At 44.4% G+C, this 16,362-nt stretch overlaps 1 protein-coding gene across 2 annotated transcripts in view; it reads right to left on the reverse strand.

Moving 5' to 3' along the window:
* The window catches only part of LOC122817656 (scaffold attachment factor B2-like), a 1,188,489-nt gene that overhangs the window by 646,675 nt on the left and 525,452 nt on the right, over positions 1–16,362 (reverse strand). For both annotated transcript variants that reach the window (XM_044090719.1, XM_044090720.1), the window contains exon 9: positions 520–669. In XM_044090719.1, coding sequence (XP_043946654.1) covers positions 520–669 — 150 coding nt within the window. The remainder of the gene's footprint in view (positions 1–519; positions 670–16,362) is intronic.

Genomic DNA, 16,362 nt, shown 5'->3' on the forward strand with positions numbered 1-16,362 from the left:
GTGTGTGTGTGTGTGTGTGTGTGGTGGGGGGGGGGGGGGGCTGCTCATGTCAAACTGCAGAACATCTAGAAAAAGGCGAAGAATGATGACTTACAGGGGAAAAAAAAACACAACAAACACCAAGAGAGGCATAAGAGAGGATCCTTACTCCTAACAGTCTTGAAGCCTCACGGCACTGCTGGTAATACAGAAGTCTGCCACTATGCTCATCATGAACATGCATCTTTCATACTACTAAGCAACTCTTCCATAAGCAGAAAATTATCCTCCAATAGGAGGTCCAAATGCTGTACAAAATATACCGAATTATCACTTCGGTTTTCATCTCTAACAAATGGCCAAGATTTCTCTAGTGTACAGTTTTCATGCATTTTTTTTAACCAGCATAAATAGGCAAAAAAGTGAAACCAAGACTGATGGCATGCACAGGAATACTTTTTGTAATACCCCAAGTAAAAATATATATTTTCAAGTGAGAAAAAAAATAGTGTTGCAGTGAAAATTCCAGTCTTCAATTACCTTTTCCACTGATATCATCCTTCCATGTAATTCAGTCCTGTGAAGATGACTAACACATTTGCTTGCTTCCTCAGTTGTAGACATGGTAACAAAACCATAACAGCGTGCACCAGGGCTACGAGCATTTGTCACAACTTTTGCACCCACCACCTACAAAAACATGCACATTAAAACAATGCATAAAAATGTATCACTCTGTTATGCCAAACCTTACTTAAGATACAGAAAGCTCATGTGCTATCACCACAAATAAACAGCAGTGATTATCTTTGTTTACTGAGAAAGTCCAACAGGGACTAATTATTTTCAGTGAAGGCCAGAACAGAAAAGTTCCACACTACTACAGACAAGTACAGAGAACATTACAAAAATACATACATAAAGTAACACAGGAGTTTTTTCACTGTACAAGGACAAAACAGCTAAAAAAAGTTTTTACCCTTAAAAACTACAGGAAATAAGTGCTACTCAAAAGTGACTTCTGTAATCTGAAAAGTCAAATCATTCCTTAGAAAGTACAGTTTTGTACCTACCATAAATGTAGATGTCCGAACAGGATAGCATCTGCAGTCCTTACAAACGGGTTGTCCTGTCGTCAGGCAGCCCTTCGGTCGGCCGGATTCCAAAGTCTGGGTCTGGCCTCGGCTGGTGTCGCACTTCACCCGACGTCATCTCTGCTGGTCTTCGGGTATAAAGGCATCAGCCGACACCATTTTCCTCAGTGTTTCTTGCCCCAGATGCCAGTTGCCCTCTTGGAAAGCTAAATTTTTGGGTAAATGCCAATGTTTCCAAAAAGTAGAAGGCAAACACAAAAAATAAGCATGTATGTACATATATACAAACAAATACACCATAAGAGACCCCCAGCTAGCTATTAGGTGGGTAAATACCCTAGGAGTACCACAGAGGGGAAGGAGGGTGGGTAATCCTGACTGCAGATGCTATCCTGTTCGGACATCTACATTTATGGTAGGTACAAAACTGTACTATGTCCTTCAAGGATGCATCTGCAGTCCTAAATGGGTAGAATACCATAGCCAAACTAGGGGAGGAGGAAGAAGAATTATGGTGTAGTTAGGATCCCTTGCAAAACAGCAGTGGCAAACCCTGCTCGGGATCTAGAGTACAGAGGTAAGTTATAATGCTTGGCAAATGTATGCACGGAGGTCCAAGTAGCAGCCTCAATAATGTCCTTGGTAGTCACTCCTCGTAAGAAAGCTGTGGTAGTGGCTGTAGCCCTTGTAGAATGAGGCCTTATGTTCTCTGGAATTTGCTTTCCATGGTAGGAGTAACAGAATCTTATGCAATTTCCTATCCACTTGGAGATTGTCTGTTTGGAAATTGCTTTTCCTTCCCTTCCTGTTGCATAAGCTATTAGAAGCTGGTCAGTTTTTCTATTGCCCTTGGTTCTGTCCAGGTAGTAGCGCAACTGTATGTACATCCAAGGTATGCAGCAGTCTTTCCCCCCTGTTCTGTGGATTGGGAAAGAAGGTAGGTAGGTGGATTGCCTGGTTTAGAGACACTCTGGATACCACCTTAGGCATAAATGTAGGATTAGTTCTCATGGACACTCTATCTTGATGGAAGATTAGGAAGGGTTGTACTGCCATTAAAGCCTGTAGTTCCGAAACCCTTCTTGCTGAAGTAATTGCCAGTAGGAAAGCAGTTTTCCAGGATAGGTGTTGAAGATCTGCTGTTGCTGCTGGTTCGAATGGAGGGAGTGTCAATTTTTCTAGCACAAAGTGCAAGTCCCATGCTGGTAATGGTGGTTTCCTAGGAGGTTTTACATTCTTAATTCCTCTGAGGAACTGCCTGAGTAGAGGATGTGAGAAGACAGGGGGATCGAAGCTGTATTCTGCAGAAATAGCTGATGCATGTATCTTGGAGGAATAGGACGGGCCTGTATGGAGAAGCGCTGCCAAATACTCCAGGATGTTGGCAATATCTATCTTTGACACATCTTTCCCTCTTTCAGTACTCCAAATGACAAACCTTTTCCATTTTCCTGCATAGTTCCTTCTTGTTGAAGGTCTGAGGGCCTCAAGGATAATGTCTTTAACCCTTTGGGATAAATCTGGGTTAGTTGCCCTTATGTAATGTTCCAGGCAGGCAGTTGCAGAGTTTTCAGGTTTGGATGCAGGATGTTGTAGTCGCTCTGAGTTAACATCAAAGGAATCAGGGGTAGTGTCCACGTTTCCCCCCCCCCCCCCCAAGACATGCTCCTCAGCAGTGGATACCAATGTTGTCTTGGCCAATTTGGAGCTATCAGAATTATCCTTGGACGTTCCTCTTTGATTTTCAGTAGTACCTTGTGCATCAAAGGAAGAGGTGGAAATGCATATGCTGTCAGGCCTTTCCAACTGAAGGATAGAGTCTCCACCTTCCAAGCAAGTGGGTGGTATGTCCTTGTGCAGAATTTCTTGAGCTGGTGATTGAGTGGGGATGCGAATAGGTCTATTTGTGGCATTCCCCATTTCTTTGTGATGGCCTTGAAGATGTCCGGGTGTAGCATCCATTCGTGAGCATCCGAGGTAGTTCTGCTTAACATGTCTGCTAGGATGTTTTCTTTTCCCAGTACAAATATTGCCTGTAACTGAATGTTGTAGCTCAGAGCCATATTCCATAGGTCCAGAGCCATTCGGCATAGGGGGTATGAAGGAGTGCCTCCCTGTTTGTTGATGTACCACATGACTGTGGTGTTGTCTGTCCTTATCAATTGGCCTTCTTTGAGGAATGGTCTGAAATTCTGGATTGCTAGTTTTACTGCCAGCATTTCATTTTGATTTATGTGCAGGTGCAGCTGATCTGGAGTCCATAAGCCTTGAATGCACTTGTCCAGCATGTGGGCCCCCCAACCTAGGTCTGAGGCGTCCGTTGTGATGGTTTGGCTTGTTTGAATGTTGTGGAAGGACAAACCTGGGTTTGACGGGCATGCCTGAGCCCACCATAGGAACTCTTGTTTCAGGCATGGGATTAGTGGTATTTCGGTTTCTAAGCTGTGCCTGTGTTGAGACCATAAATTCTTTAGGTACCACTGTAGCTTTCTCATATGCAGTCTGGCATGGGGGACCAGGATTATGCAGGATGCCATGAAGCCCAAGGCCTGCAGTACTTTCCTTGCTGTTAGTTTGTTCTGCTTTGTTAATGCAAAGAAGTAAAGAGGAAGTTGTTCTTGTTTTTCTGCAGTTGGGAATGCCATCTGTTTTACTGTGTCCAATTCTGCACCCAAGAATGTTCTTGTTTGGGATGGTATCAGTCTTGACTTTTTTAAATTGACTGTGTATCCCAGGGCTTGTAGTAAGCAAATGACTCTTTGTAAGTCTTGTGTCAGCTTGCTTTTGTTATCCGCTTGTATCAGGCAGTCGTCCAGGTATGGATAAATTTGGATTCCCTGTAGCCTGCAATGAGCGATTACTGATGCCAGGCATTTCGTGAAAACTCTGGGCGCAGTAGATAAGCCAAAGGGCAATGCTGAGAATTGATAATGCTCTGATCCTGCAAGAAATCTGAGGTATCTTCTGCAATTTGGTCGTATGGGGACGTGCAGGTATGCCTCCTTGAGATCTAGAGTTACCAGCCAACACTCCTTGCCCAGCATGGGAAGAAGTTGCTGTAGGGTCAGCATTTTGAATTTTGGAACAATGATGAATGTGTTTAAAGCAGACAGGTCGAGAATAGGTCTCCAACTTTTCTCTTTTCTTGGTACTAGGAAGAGTCTGGAGTAAAATCCCTTGCCCTGTTCTGTAGGTGGTACCCTTTCCATAGCTCTCATCTTTGTTAATTGAGCTATTTGTTTTAGAGCTTCTGTCTTGATTTGGTGGTAGGTTTGGCATTCCTCTTTTTACTGGTAAGGTGTGGAAATGAAACCTGTAGCCTTGGTCTATAGTTTGCAAAATCCACTTGTCTCGTGATATAGTGCCAATTTTTTGAAAATAAGGCTAACTTTCCACCTAAGGGTGCTGCTATTTGTTCCCTGGTAGGCGGTGTCAGAGCCAAGTCACTGTGATTGTCCTGTTGCAGTGGTAGTGGTTGTATCTGTGCCTCGTTGGTTATTGCCTTGCCACTGGAGTCCCCTGTAGGCACCTCCTCTGGATTGATTTCTGCCTCTGGAACGTCTATTCCTGCCTCTCAGATTTAGAGGAGTCTGGAAAGGACCAATTTTTGGAAGGCCAGTTCCTGCTAAACCTTGGGGGCTGAACCTGTAAGTAATCTTTAACTGTTTGTACAGATTTTGCCTTCTCTTCCATTTTCTTCATTACTTGTTGGGCAGGAGAACCAAATAGACTGGCCTTATCCATAGGAGCATCTAATAGCTTTGTTTTAACATGATCCGGCAAGACCTGTTCTTTCAACCATGCATGCCTTCTTATAACTGTGCCAGTCATGGCTGATCTAAATGAAGCCTCCAGTGCATCATAGCCACATTTTAAAGAATGGTTACTAACCTGCTGAATGTTATTCACCATTTATAAAACATATTTCTTATCTAAGGAATCATCAGAGGACAGTTTCTTAGTTAACTGATCAAGCATAAACTCTTGGTATTGGATCATATGAAACTGACAGTTCAAAGCTCTAGCTGAGAGAGTAGCAGAGGTGTATACCTTTTTACCCCATCTCTCTAAGGACCTGGATTCCCTTTCAGAAGGAGAGGGTTTTCGCTGAGGTCGAAGCTACTGCCTTAGGCCCCTGGGAGATAGTCTCAGGATCTGCAAGAGGAGCCTTGTATAAGTGGTGATGAGTGTCCGGTACCCTGTAAAACCTATCGGGCTTGGCAGGGGCTGGAGGTAAAGTATCAGGAGCAGTGCAAGCATCATTAAATGCATCATCCACAACAGGAAGAACTGGAGGTATAGCTAAGGGCCTATGTTGCGGTAAGTGTAGGAAGGTCCTAAGCCTTTTTCTTGAATCTGAGAAATCTTGTCCCTGCCATTGGAATTGCTCTCTCATGGCATGTAAGGTTTCCCCAAAGGAAAATTCCTCTGGTGGAGAGGCAGAAGGGATAGATTCTTCAGCATCGGAATCTTCATAAGTAGAAAAAGGAGCCTCTGGATGGTCTGTAGCATCAGAAGAGTCATCTGAGGACACTGGCTGAGGGGGCTCTGCTCTAGGTCTCTTTTCTGGAGGTTGAGAGGCCCTGTCTGGGTGAGATTGGGATCCCCTTATTAAAGAGATGAGATCCTCTGCCAGAGTAAGCATTTGGGAACTGGAACTGGGCCTGTGAGAAGGGGGCTTAACAGGCACAGACTTAGCAGTTTTGGCCGCTTTAGCCCTGGCAAAAGCCTTTATAGACATGGCTGCAGGAGGCCTAGCAGCACCACGTGCTGGGGTAGAGACATCCAAAGGGATGTTGTCCGATATTTCTAGAGAGACCACATTAGTAGGCAAAACTTCAGAGGCCGATTCAACTAGGGTAGCAGGGGCCTCGGTAGTAGTCATGGATTCGGCTGAAGATTGACCCGTTAGCTCGGTTTCGGCCGAAACAGAGACACTCGCGGTTTGCTTAACCGTGGTTTCGGCCGAAACCGCGGACCGCGAGTGTCGGTCTTTTTCTTTGCGTTTCTTAACAATTTGAGTAGTCGGAGGATCCGACGGCATAATGTACGAAAAATCTGAGCCGAAAAACTGTTCAGCAAACTCCGACCGACGCCTAAGCGTCGTCGGTTGAAGGAAGCACAGGCTAAACAGGCTGCTACGTCGTGGTCTGGGCCTAAACAAGGTAAGCAGTAAGAGTGGAAATCTTTATGAGGTATTTGTTTCCCACAAGTTACAGTTATTCACTTTTTCTGACATCGGCTGAGGCAAGAAAGAGTCCCCAACGGGGTACTTAGCTTTTTAGAAGTCTTCGAAGTAGTATTCGGTAGTAGTAATCTCTGGATCTGACCGACCGGCACTTGCGAACAGCTTCTGCTTCGGGCGCCACGCGGCAAGAAAGACTGAGGAAAATGGCGTCGGCTGATGCCTTTATACCCGAACACCAGCAGAGATGACGTCGGGTGAAGTGCGACACCAGCCGAGGCCAGACCCAGACTTTGGAATCCGGCCGACCGAAGGGCTGCCTGACAGGACAGCCCATTTGTAAGGACTGCAGATGCATCCTTGAAGGACATCTGCATTAGGAACTTTCACAATTCTGGATGTTTGAGTAGATTAGCGGTTGCAGAACTAACTCAAATTTACTATCCAGAGGCCAGCATGAATACTGGAAATGTCACTTCCCCCATTTACAAGTATCAGGACACAGCTGTTATAAAGGGTAGATGGATAGCACCATCTTAAGTTTAATTTGTCCCAAAATGCAGGCACAAAAGTTAGAAAGTACAACCTGACAGAATATGTTCAATCTTTTACAAGTAGTCTACAAAAAGGGGCATTTTGAAAAGAATCTAAACAGGGAGTGGAAGGTACACAGTGTACCCACCCCAACCCTAGGCACAGGTCAAAGTGAGTCAGAAGCTGATACTATAAATGTGATTATACTCTAACTTCTATAACTATATTAAATTACAAAGAAAGTATTGCTGTGTAAAATCTTAACATAACTTTAGATGTCCTTCTCTTCTATATGCTGCTGTTTCCATAACTCAAGGGAGTCCGCCTCTGGTCGACTCTTGTACATCTGGCCATTATACAAAATACAGATGCTACTGCTACTGGTGTGTTGTGACGTCCCGCGTCTGTGGAAGTCTGTCATAAACAGATGGGTACAAAAGGAATGTCAGTACGCACCTACCTCAGAAGCGAATGCCGCCACAATCAGCAACTACGGAGTAGGTACTCAAGAGAGTCAGGCAAGTGTCAGGGGTAAGGCAGTAAGGGAAACTATAGAGCAGCATAAAAAAGAGAAGGACCCCTAAAGTTAAGGTAAGATTTTACACAACAAACTGCTGTATCCATAACACAAGGGAGAGTGCAAAAGCTCCTGTATTAAGACCAGGGAGGAGGAACTGAAGCATTTTCCACAAACCCTTGTAGGATGGCTCTGGCAAATCCTGCTCTGGCTCTAGAAACGATGTCCAACTTGCAGTGTTTGGGGAAGGTATGGACAGAGGACAATGTAGCTGATTCTAAAATGTCAGCTGTATCCAAGCCTTTGAAGAAGGCCCCAGAGGAAGACACTGCCCTGGTGGAGTGTACTTTTACTGGGAAGGGGAGCCTTCTGCCATGGGCTGTACAACAAAAAGAGATGGTTTTAGATATCCAGGATATGGTTTGCTTGGAAACAGGGTGTCCCAGGGCTCCTGGGTGATAGGAGACGGAGCCTGTCGGACTAACAGATAAGTTTGGTCTTAGCCAAACAGTACGAGTTGTTTGTGAACATCTAAGGAATGTAGTATCCTTTCAGCCGGGTTTTGGGGTGAAGGGAAGAAGGTGGGTGGGTTGATGGCCTGATTCAGGGACAGCTCACTGATCACTTTGGGCATGAAGGTAGGGTTGGTACGCACACGCACCCTGTCCTCGTGGAAAATAGTAAAAGGATAAAAGGCCATAAGGGCTTGTAGCTCAGAAACCCTTCTGGTTGAAGTAATGGCCAGCAAGAGTACAGTGTTCCATGTACAGTGCCGGAGAGAGCAGTCCTTGGCTGGCTCAAAGGGTGGCAGTGTCAACTTCCCCAGTACATTTAGGTCCCAAAGAGGCGGGATGGGTTTCCTTGGAGGTCTGAGGTGCAGAACCCCTTTTAGGAAGAGTTTGACTTCCAACCTAGAAACCAAAGTGGGGGGTGAGTGGCAGGCATGCTAAGATGGCAGATAAATGCGTCTTGATGGAAAAATAAGAAAGTCCAGAATTCATCAATTCACACAGATAGGACAAGACCACTGGAGGTTCTACTGCCAGTTGTAGATTGTGTTTTTGACACTAAACAGAAAATCTCTTCCACTTTGAAAATTATGGTTTTCTGGTAGTTGGTTTTCTGGCCTGCTGCGAAACTTGAAGCAAGTCCTCTGTGTAGAGGTGTCTGAAGGGATTCAATACCCAATCATCCACTGTGTAAGGTTCAGCGTGGACAGCTGGGGGTGTAAGAGTGTTCCCTTTTCCTGTCTGAGCACGTTCATCTGGTGGGGTAACTTGTGGTGATTGCTTGTGGCTAGTAGTAGTAACAGGGGGAAACTATGCTGCTTTGCCAACATGGAGTCAACAACAAGATCTGAAGTTGTTCTTTCTGAATTTCCAGCAGAACTTCAGAATGAGGAAGGGATGTGTAAGTGTACAACCCATTCCAAGGGAATGAGATGGCATTCACCCTCCATGCTTTATGATGTGGTACCCTGGAACAGAAGACTGGAAGCGGTCTGTTCAAGGGGGAGGCTAACAGATCCACATCCGGAATACTCCATCGATGGACCAGGTCCAGGAACACATCTCAGTTTAGCATCTATTCATGAGACAGAGTCACGGTCCTGCTTAAGTAATCAGTCCATCACACTGTCTGCTGAAGGTATGTAGACAGCTTGGATGTTGACTTGTCTCTACAAGGCCATTTCTCATGCTTGCAGGGCCAACCTGCACAGGAAGTAGGACCTTGTCCCTCCATCTGTTGATGTACCACAGCACAGCAGGCTTGTCTGTGAACCATCTCAGCGTGTCTGCTAAGAGATAACGTTTGAAATTTTGCAGGGCCAATATCAAGGCTTTCATCTCCTTAATAATGATATGCTCTTTAGTTGAGTGAGAGTCCATGAGTTCCTCACTCTCCATTCTCACAAGGTTGCTCCACATCTTGTGCCTGAAGCATCTATAAGAGGTCCTGCTTGGCTGGCAGGGGTTGTAGGGTGGACTTGGGTTGGCCTGAATTTGGGCTATCAACCAATTCAGTTCTCTGGAAAGACATGGTAACATGGGGACCATGTACTGCAGGGGGTGCAAATGCGGTTTCCAGGCTGTTCTCAAGTACAACTACAACTTCCTCTTGTGAAGCTTTGCCAGGAGTACCATGGGTATGGTGGATGCCATGAATCCCAGGAGTCTGAGAAATTCCCTGGCCAACAGGGCTTTGAGGGGTACTAACTACTTGAAATAAGAAGCGTGCGCCACAACTTCTTTATCGTGGAAAACAAGCCATCATTTGTTTCTGTTAGGATGCAGCATCCCAGGAAAGAATAGTTGTGTACAATATTACCATAACCATAGATTACTTTCTCTTCCATGTTGCAGTATTCTTAGTGTGGGATTCCCCACCTCAGGTGACCTGAACGTCGGCTCCGATACAAAAGCTTAAACCTGGCTGCTACAGGTGCATGGCATGTCATACGTAGAACCATAAACCAGGGACTTTAAATGTAACGTCTGCACGCACACCTCTCAGAAAATAAAGTTTTGTACCTACCATAAAAGTAGATGTTCGAGTGTTCACACTGCTGCAGTCATCACACTTGGGTTATCTTGCCATCAGGTGGTCCCGCAGTTGGCCTGAGTTCCAAAGTCTTGGTCATGCGTCGGTTGCGGTCGCTTCTTCCCTGACGTCAGTGCGCCAGGGGTATACAAGAGGCATCCAACGCCATTTTCTTCAGTTTTTCTTGCCCCAGATGTCAGGTGCCCCCAAGTACGTGGGCAATATATATTGCCAATAAAACATGTAAAGGAAATACAAGGAATACCTTCAGTTACAAGCAAATACACCACAAAGATTGTACCAAATACAGAGGTATAGAAAAGTTCAGCTAGGTCAGAGGGGATGGAGGGAGGGTAACCTGGACTGCAGCAGTGTGAACACTCGAACATCTACATTTATGGTAGGTACAAAACTGTACTATGTTCATCATGTTACACTGCTGCAGTCATCACACTTGGGTTGAACTCCAAAGCTAAGGATGGGCGGTGGAGTTAAACAGGGTGTGGAGAGGCTAGAAGGCCCTGAAGAACGACAGTGGCAAAGCCAGCTCTGGTTTTAGAGTAAAGGTAAGTGGTAGTGCTTGGTGAAGGTGTGCACTGAACTCCAAGTTGCAGCCTCCAAAATATCCTTGGTTGGTACCCCCCTGAGAAAGGCTGTTGATGTAGCTATAGTCCTGGTGGAATGGGACCTAATGGTAGCAGGTACCGGTTTCCCATGATGTGTGTAGCAGAAACGGATACAATGTCCTATCTCTTTTGAAATGGTCTGTTTGGAGATGGCTTTTCCTTGTGATCCTGCAGCATAAGATACAAAGAGCTGGTCAGATTTTGTGAAAGTCTTAGTTTTATCCAAGTAGTAACGTAATTGCCTGTGAATGTCCAAAGAGTACAGGAGCCTTTCTCCTTTGTTCTGGGGATTTGGGAAAAAGGTGGGCAAATGAATGGTTTGGTTTAGGGCCACACTGGATACCACCTTTGGCATAAAGGAAGGGTTGGTTCGTAGAGCGACTCTGTCTGGATGAAAAATGAGGAAAGGCTCCACTGCCATTAGTGCCTGTAGCTCTGAGACTCTTCTAGCTGAAGTTATTGCTAGCAGCAGGGCAGTTTTCCATGATAGAAACTGTAAATCAGCTGTAAAAGCTGGTTCAAAGGGTGGCAGTGTAAGCTTTTCCAGAACAAAGTTGAGGTCCCAAATTGATGTTGGTGCTCTCCTGGGCGGTCTTATGTTCTTAGCCCCCCTGAGATACTGTGTTAGCAGTGGATGAGAAAAAGGAGGATCCGAGTTGTAGTGAGCTGAAATCACGGAGGCGTGGATCTTAATAGATGAAAAAGAAAGTCCTTAGTGCAACATCTCAGTTAAATATTGTAGAATCTGAGGAATGTTTGGAACAAGGGGATTTTGTCCTTTAGCCTGGTTCCAGGCGCAAAATCTTTTCAATTTGTCTGAACAGGCTTTCCTGGTGCTGGGCCTCCTGACCTCCAGGATGACATCCATAACAAGTGTTGGCTGGTTGTTTAGGTTATTTGCCATGCAGCCAGATTTAAAGTCTTGAGCTGGCTGTGAAGAATCTGATTGTTTTGCTGAGTGAGCAGGTGAGGAATTGGAGGCAAAATCCATGGTGGGCCGTGGGCCATGTTCCTTAGTATTGGATACAAGTGCTAGCACGGCCAGTCTGGAGCAATGAGAATCATTTGTGGCCTCTCTAATCTGACTTTCAGCAGCACCTTTGCTAGAAGAGGCAGTGGAGGAAAGGCATAAACTGTGAATATTTTCCAACTGAATGAGAGGGTGTCCACTTTCGAAGTTAGTGGGTGGAATGTCCCTGTGCAAAATTTTTGAAGTTGGTAGTTTTGGGGGTTGGCAAACAGATCTGTGTCTGGGCGACCCCATTTGTGAGCTATCATTGCAAATAGTTGTGGATCTAGTTTCCACTCGTGCGGATCCATGGTGGTTCTGCTTAGGTCGTCTGCCAATGTGTTTTTCTTTCCTGGCAGGAATTGTGCTTGTAGGTGAACTTGGTAGGTCAGTGCTGTGTTCCACAAGGTCATTGCTTGTCTGCATAGGGGGTAGGAGTGAGTGCCCCCTTGCTTATGTACCACATTACTGTGGTGTTGTTCGTCTTTACTAGGAGCTGTCCTGGATGTAGGAGGTCCTTGAAAGCTGTTAGGGCATTCTGTACAGCTAGCATTTCTTTTTGATTGATATGCAGATGCCTTTGATCTGCAGACCATTTGCCCTGAATGCACTGTCCTGCCATGTGTGGTCCCCAGGCATAGTCCGATGCATCAGTTGTTATAGTTTGCCTGGCTGTGGGTAAGGTAAAAGGCTGACCCTTGTTGAGGTGACATGCCTGACATACAAGGCCATGTCAAACCCAGATTTGATGAACATGCTTAATCTAAAAAAATCTAGATCCCTCAGAGCCACAAGGGCGGGAGACTTAAACCTCGACACGGTTATTAATAGGACGTGCTGGAGGGATAGATTCATCACCCAAAGACTCCCTATGCTGTGGAACAAAATCTCGGTTTATGTGAGGCAGAGCACCTCACTGGCCTTGTTCAAGAGGAATCTTGACCAAGGGAGATCGCAGATACACCCCAGGGGTTACCTCAGTGTCACTGCTCGACGGAGGCACAGCAAAATAATGGGCATAGTTTCTCCAAACTAAAGGGGTGGCGTAAGCCACAAAACTATGGGCTAGGCTTATAAATGCCCTCGGGCAGATAGCCTAGTATGAACCTATGCCTGAGCCCACCATAGAAACTCCTGTTGAAGGCAAGGAATGAGTGGTATTATTGTTTCCAAGCTGTGGCTGTGCTGAGTCCTTACACTTTTCAGGTACCATTGTAATTTCCTCATATGCAGTTTTGCAAATGGTATTAGTAGTATGCAAGATGCCATGAATCCCAAGGCCTGCAGAATTTTTCTTGCAGGGAGTTGGGTCTTTGTTGTCATCATTTTGAAGTACTGAGTCAGCTGTTCTTGCTCGTCTGGCGTGACCAGCCGTCTGGGCCGTTGTATTTAAGCTGGCACCCAGGAATATTGTTTTGTGAGGGAACTAGTTTTGTTTTCGTTTACTGTGTACCCTAGGCAACTTAAGAGATGCTTGACAAACGCCAGATGCTTTAAGAGAATGTCCTTGCTTTTTGCTTGAATAAGGCAGTCGTCCAGGTATGGATATATATGAATTCCTCTTTGTCTGCAGTGTGCAATTACTGGTGCCAGGCATTTTGCGAAGACCCTGGGCGCAGTAGATAAGCCAAAGGACAGTGCAGATAATTGATAATGAGTTGAACCTGCAATAAATCGGAGGTATCTTCTGCAATTTTGTCTGATAGGGGCATGCAGGTATGCCTCCTTGAGGTCCAACGTTACTAGCCAAGCTTTCTTGCCCAGTATGGGAAGAAGCTGCTGTAGTGTTAGCATCTTGAATTTGGGTACTTGCAGATAAGTGTTTAGAATTGAAAGGTCCAGAATAGGTCTCCAGGCTTTGTCCTTTCTGGGGACTAGAAAAAGTTGAATAAAATCCTTGTCCTTGCTTTTGTGCAGGTACCTGTTGAATGGCTCATGTCCATGAGAGCTGTGATTTGCTTTTGAGCCTCTGCCCATTGATTTGGTGGCGGGTATGGCATTCCTTTTATCCTTGGCAAAGTGTGAAAGTGGAATCTGTATCCTTGTGAGACAATATTTAGGACCCATTTGTCTTTAGTAATGATGTACCAGTTGTCTGCAAAGAGTGCTAATTTTCCTCCCAAGGGAGCTGCCAAGAGAGATTTGCTTGGCAATCTGAGGGTTAAGTCATTGTGTCTGTCTTCTGAAAGTTTGGGTCCTGTCTTCTCCTCTTTTCTGGGTTGTGGCACCCCATTGGCGGGGCTTGTAAGGGCCTTGTGACTGACCTCTGCCCCTTGGCCATCTGTATTTGCCCCTCTGTGGTCTTTCAGTAGCTGGAAAGGACCTTTTTTTTGTTGGCCAATTTCTGCTGAAACGAAGGGGTTGAACCTGTTTAAAAAAAAAAAAAAAAAAAAAAAAAAAGACAGTCTGCATAGATTTTGCCTTATCCTCCATTTTCTCTGTTCCACAACGTTAAAGAACACCAGCACTATGCAACAGTGTAATAAGGCGAATAGGAACCACTTCCTTAACTTCTTAACACAGTTTATTGAAAACAAGTTTAAAAACCATTCGGTTAAGCGCTTTCATCGATTCAGACTTCATCAGAACAATACATATAATTTCTCCTTTCCTTATATATCATCTGCTTAATCACATGTTAACCCTAATTACTGCCTTAAAGTGCTAGTGCTTATCATAAAAAACAATATACATCCTATCCTTATTTAACATATTCCTACTATTTAACTACAATTTTATGTTGAAAAATGATTTATTCTAAAATACCTTAAAAAAGTAATTTATTCTAAAATGTGATGAGAAAAATGCACTGTGGAAACACCTAAATGAAAACCATGGATGCACAGGCTTCCACTTTGGGATACTGGAACTGGTCAAAAGTAACCCTAGGGGAGGTGATATAAAGAAAATTGTGGGGGAAAAAGAAATTATATGGCAAATTAAATTAAATGCATCTGTTCCCCCAGGTATTAATGAATATTTGTCCATTAAGCCTATTTTAGAAGCCAATAGATAACTTTATAAAATGTTCTAGTAATGACACAATATTATACATTTTTTAAGATATTTTAGAATAAATTACTTTAAGGTATTTTAGAATAAATCATTTTTCAACATAAAATTGTAGTTACATAGTAGGAATATGTTAAATATAAGGATAGAATGTATATTGTTTTTTATAAGCACTAGCACTTTAAGGCAGTAATTAGGGTTAACATGTGATTAAGCAGATGATATATAAGGAAAGGAGAAATTATATGTATTGTTCTGATGAAGTCTGAATCGATGAAAGCGCTTAACCGAATGGTTTTTAAACTTGTTTTCAATAAACTGTGTTAAGAAGTTAAGGAAGTGGTTCCTATTCGCCTTATTACACTGTCGCATAGTGCTGGTGTTCTTTAACGTTGTGGAACAGAATTTTGTTACTTTTTTTGCTTGTTGGACTGTTCCTGAAGTTCGTTTTTATCCTCCATTTTCTTTAAAACCTCTTCTGCTTTTACACCAAATAAAACATCCTGCTGTAAAGGTGCATCCAATAACTTTGCTTTAACATGACCAGGTAGGGTTTGTTCTTTTAACCAAGCATGTCTACGTATGACAGACCTAGTCAGTGCTGCTCTACAGGAAGCCTCCAATGAATCAAATCCACATTGTAAAGTATGTTTTCCCACTTGTTCAGCTGCATGCAACAAATCTTGCATTTCCTTGAAATCAGGCTGCTCTGAATGTGTGATCATTTTTTGTTTTAATTGAGACATCAGGTATTGCGGATATTTCAGCATGTGAAACTGGCAATTTAAGGCCCTCACAGCTAGAGTAGATGAGGTATATACTTTCTTTCCCCATCTGTCTAGTGCTCTGGAATCCCTTTCAGAGGGTACTGGATTTTTAGCAATAGAGGCCTTAACCCCTTTTGGACCCTGGGAAATGGTTTCTGGATCAGCAACAGGGCTTTTATACAGGAATTTGTGCGAGTCAGGGACTCTAATATCTGTCTGGTTTGGCAGGTGCAGGAGTTAGAGAGTCTGGGTTAAGGCTAGATTCTGAGTAATCATCATCCACAATGTCTAACACAGGAGGGAGAGCAAGCGGTCTGTGCTGGGGAAGTAAACGGAACTCTCGGAGCCTTTTCTTAGAATCAGGGTAATCCTGGCCTTCCCAGTGGAAATGTTCCCTCATGGTATGTAAAGTTTTCCCAAAGGAGGAGTCTTCTGGGGGAGAAGCTGAGGGAATAGACTCTTCAGCATCAGAGTCTTCATAAGGGGGAAAAGAGTAATCCTGTTCCTCAGAAGAATCTGAGGAAATAGAGACCTCGTCAGAGGAAACAATCGTCCTCTTGTCTTGGCCTTTTATCAGGAGGGGGATGGGAACCCCTGATTAGGGTAATTAAATCTTCAGCCATCTTAAGCATCTGTTTCTTAGGCATGGGGCCTTGTACTGGAGACTGCTGTACAGTCTTTTGTTTTTAAAAGGAGATTTCAGCTTAGCATAAGATTTGATGGTGAGTGTAGTCGGTCTGAAGACACATTCTGCAACAGAAGGTGTTTCAGCTGCAACGGAATCTCCTTCTGCTCTGGAGTCAGAAGGGGCTAAGGATGAAGGCTGCGGCAGCCTAGTAATCTCCGCTTGGAAGTCGGAGGCCTAAGGTTCTAAATCAGCGATCGACAGGGGCTGCGTAGGCGCCTCACTGAAAACCGGAGAACTGGCGACTGGCCCAGCAGTGGCCTCGGAGTCTGGTTTGGGTCTCGGCTGCCTGTCCTTATCCTTGCGTTCTTTATGCATGCCAGTCGTCGGTTGCTCCAACGGCATGGTATAATTAAATTTCCTACCAAAGTAATGTCGGGCGAAATCAAACTGACGTTTAATAGTTTGTTTAT

This window comes from Protopterus annectens, chromosome 13.part0 (assembly GCF_019279795.1).
Source record: "Protopterus annectens isolate FY-2018-M chromosome 13.part0, PAN1.0, whole genome shotgun sequence".
Classification (NCBI taxonomy): Eukaryota; Metazoa; Chordata; order Ceratodontiformes; family Protopteridae; genus Protopterus; species Protopterus annectens.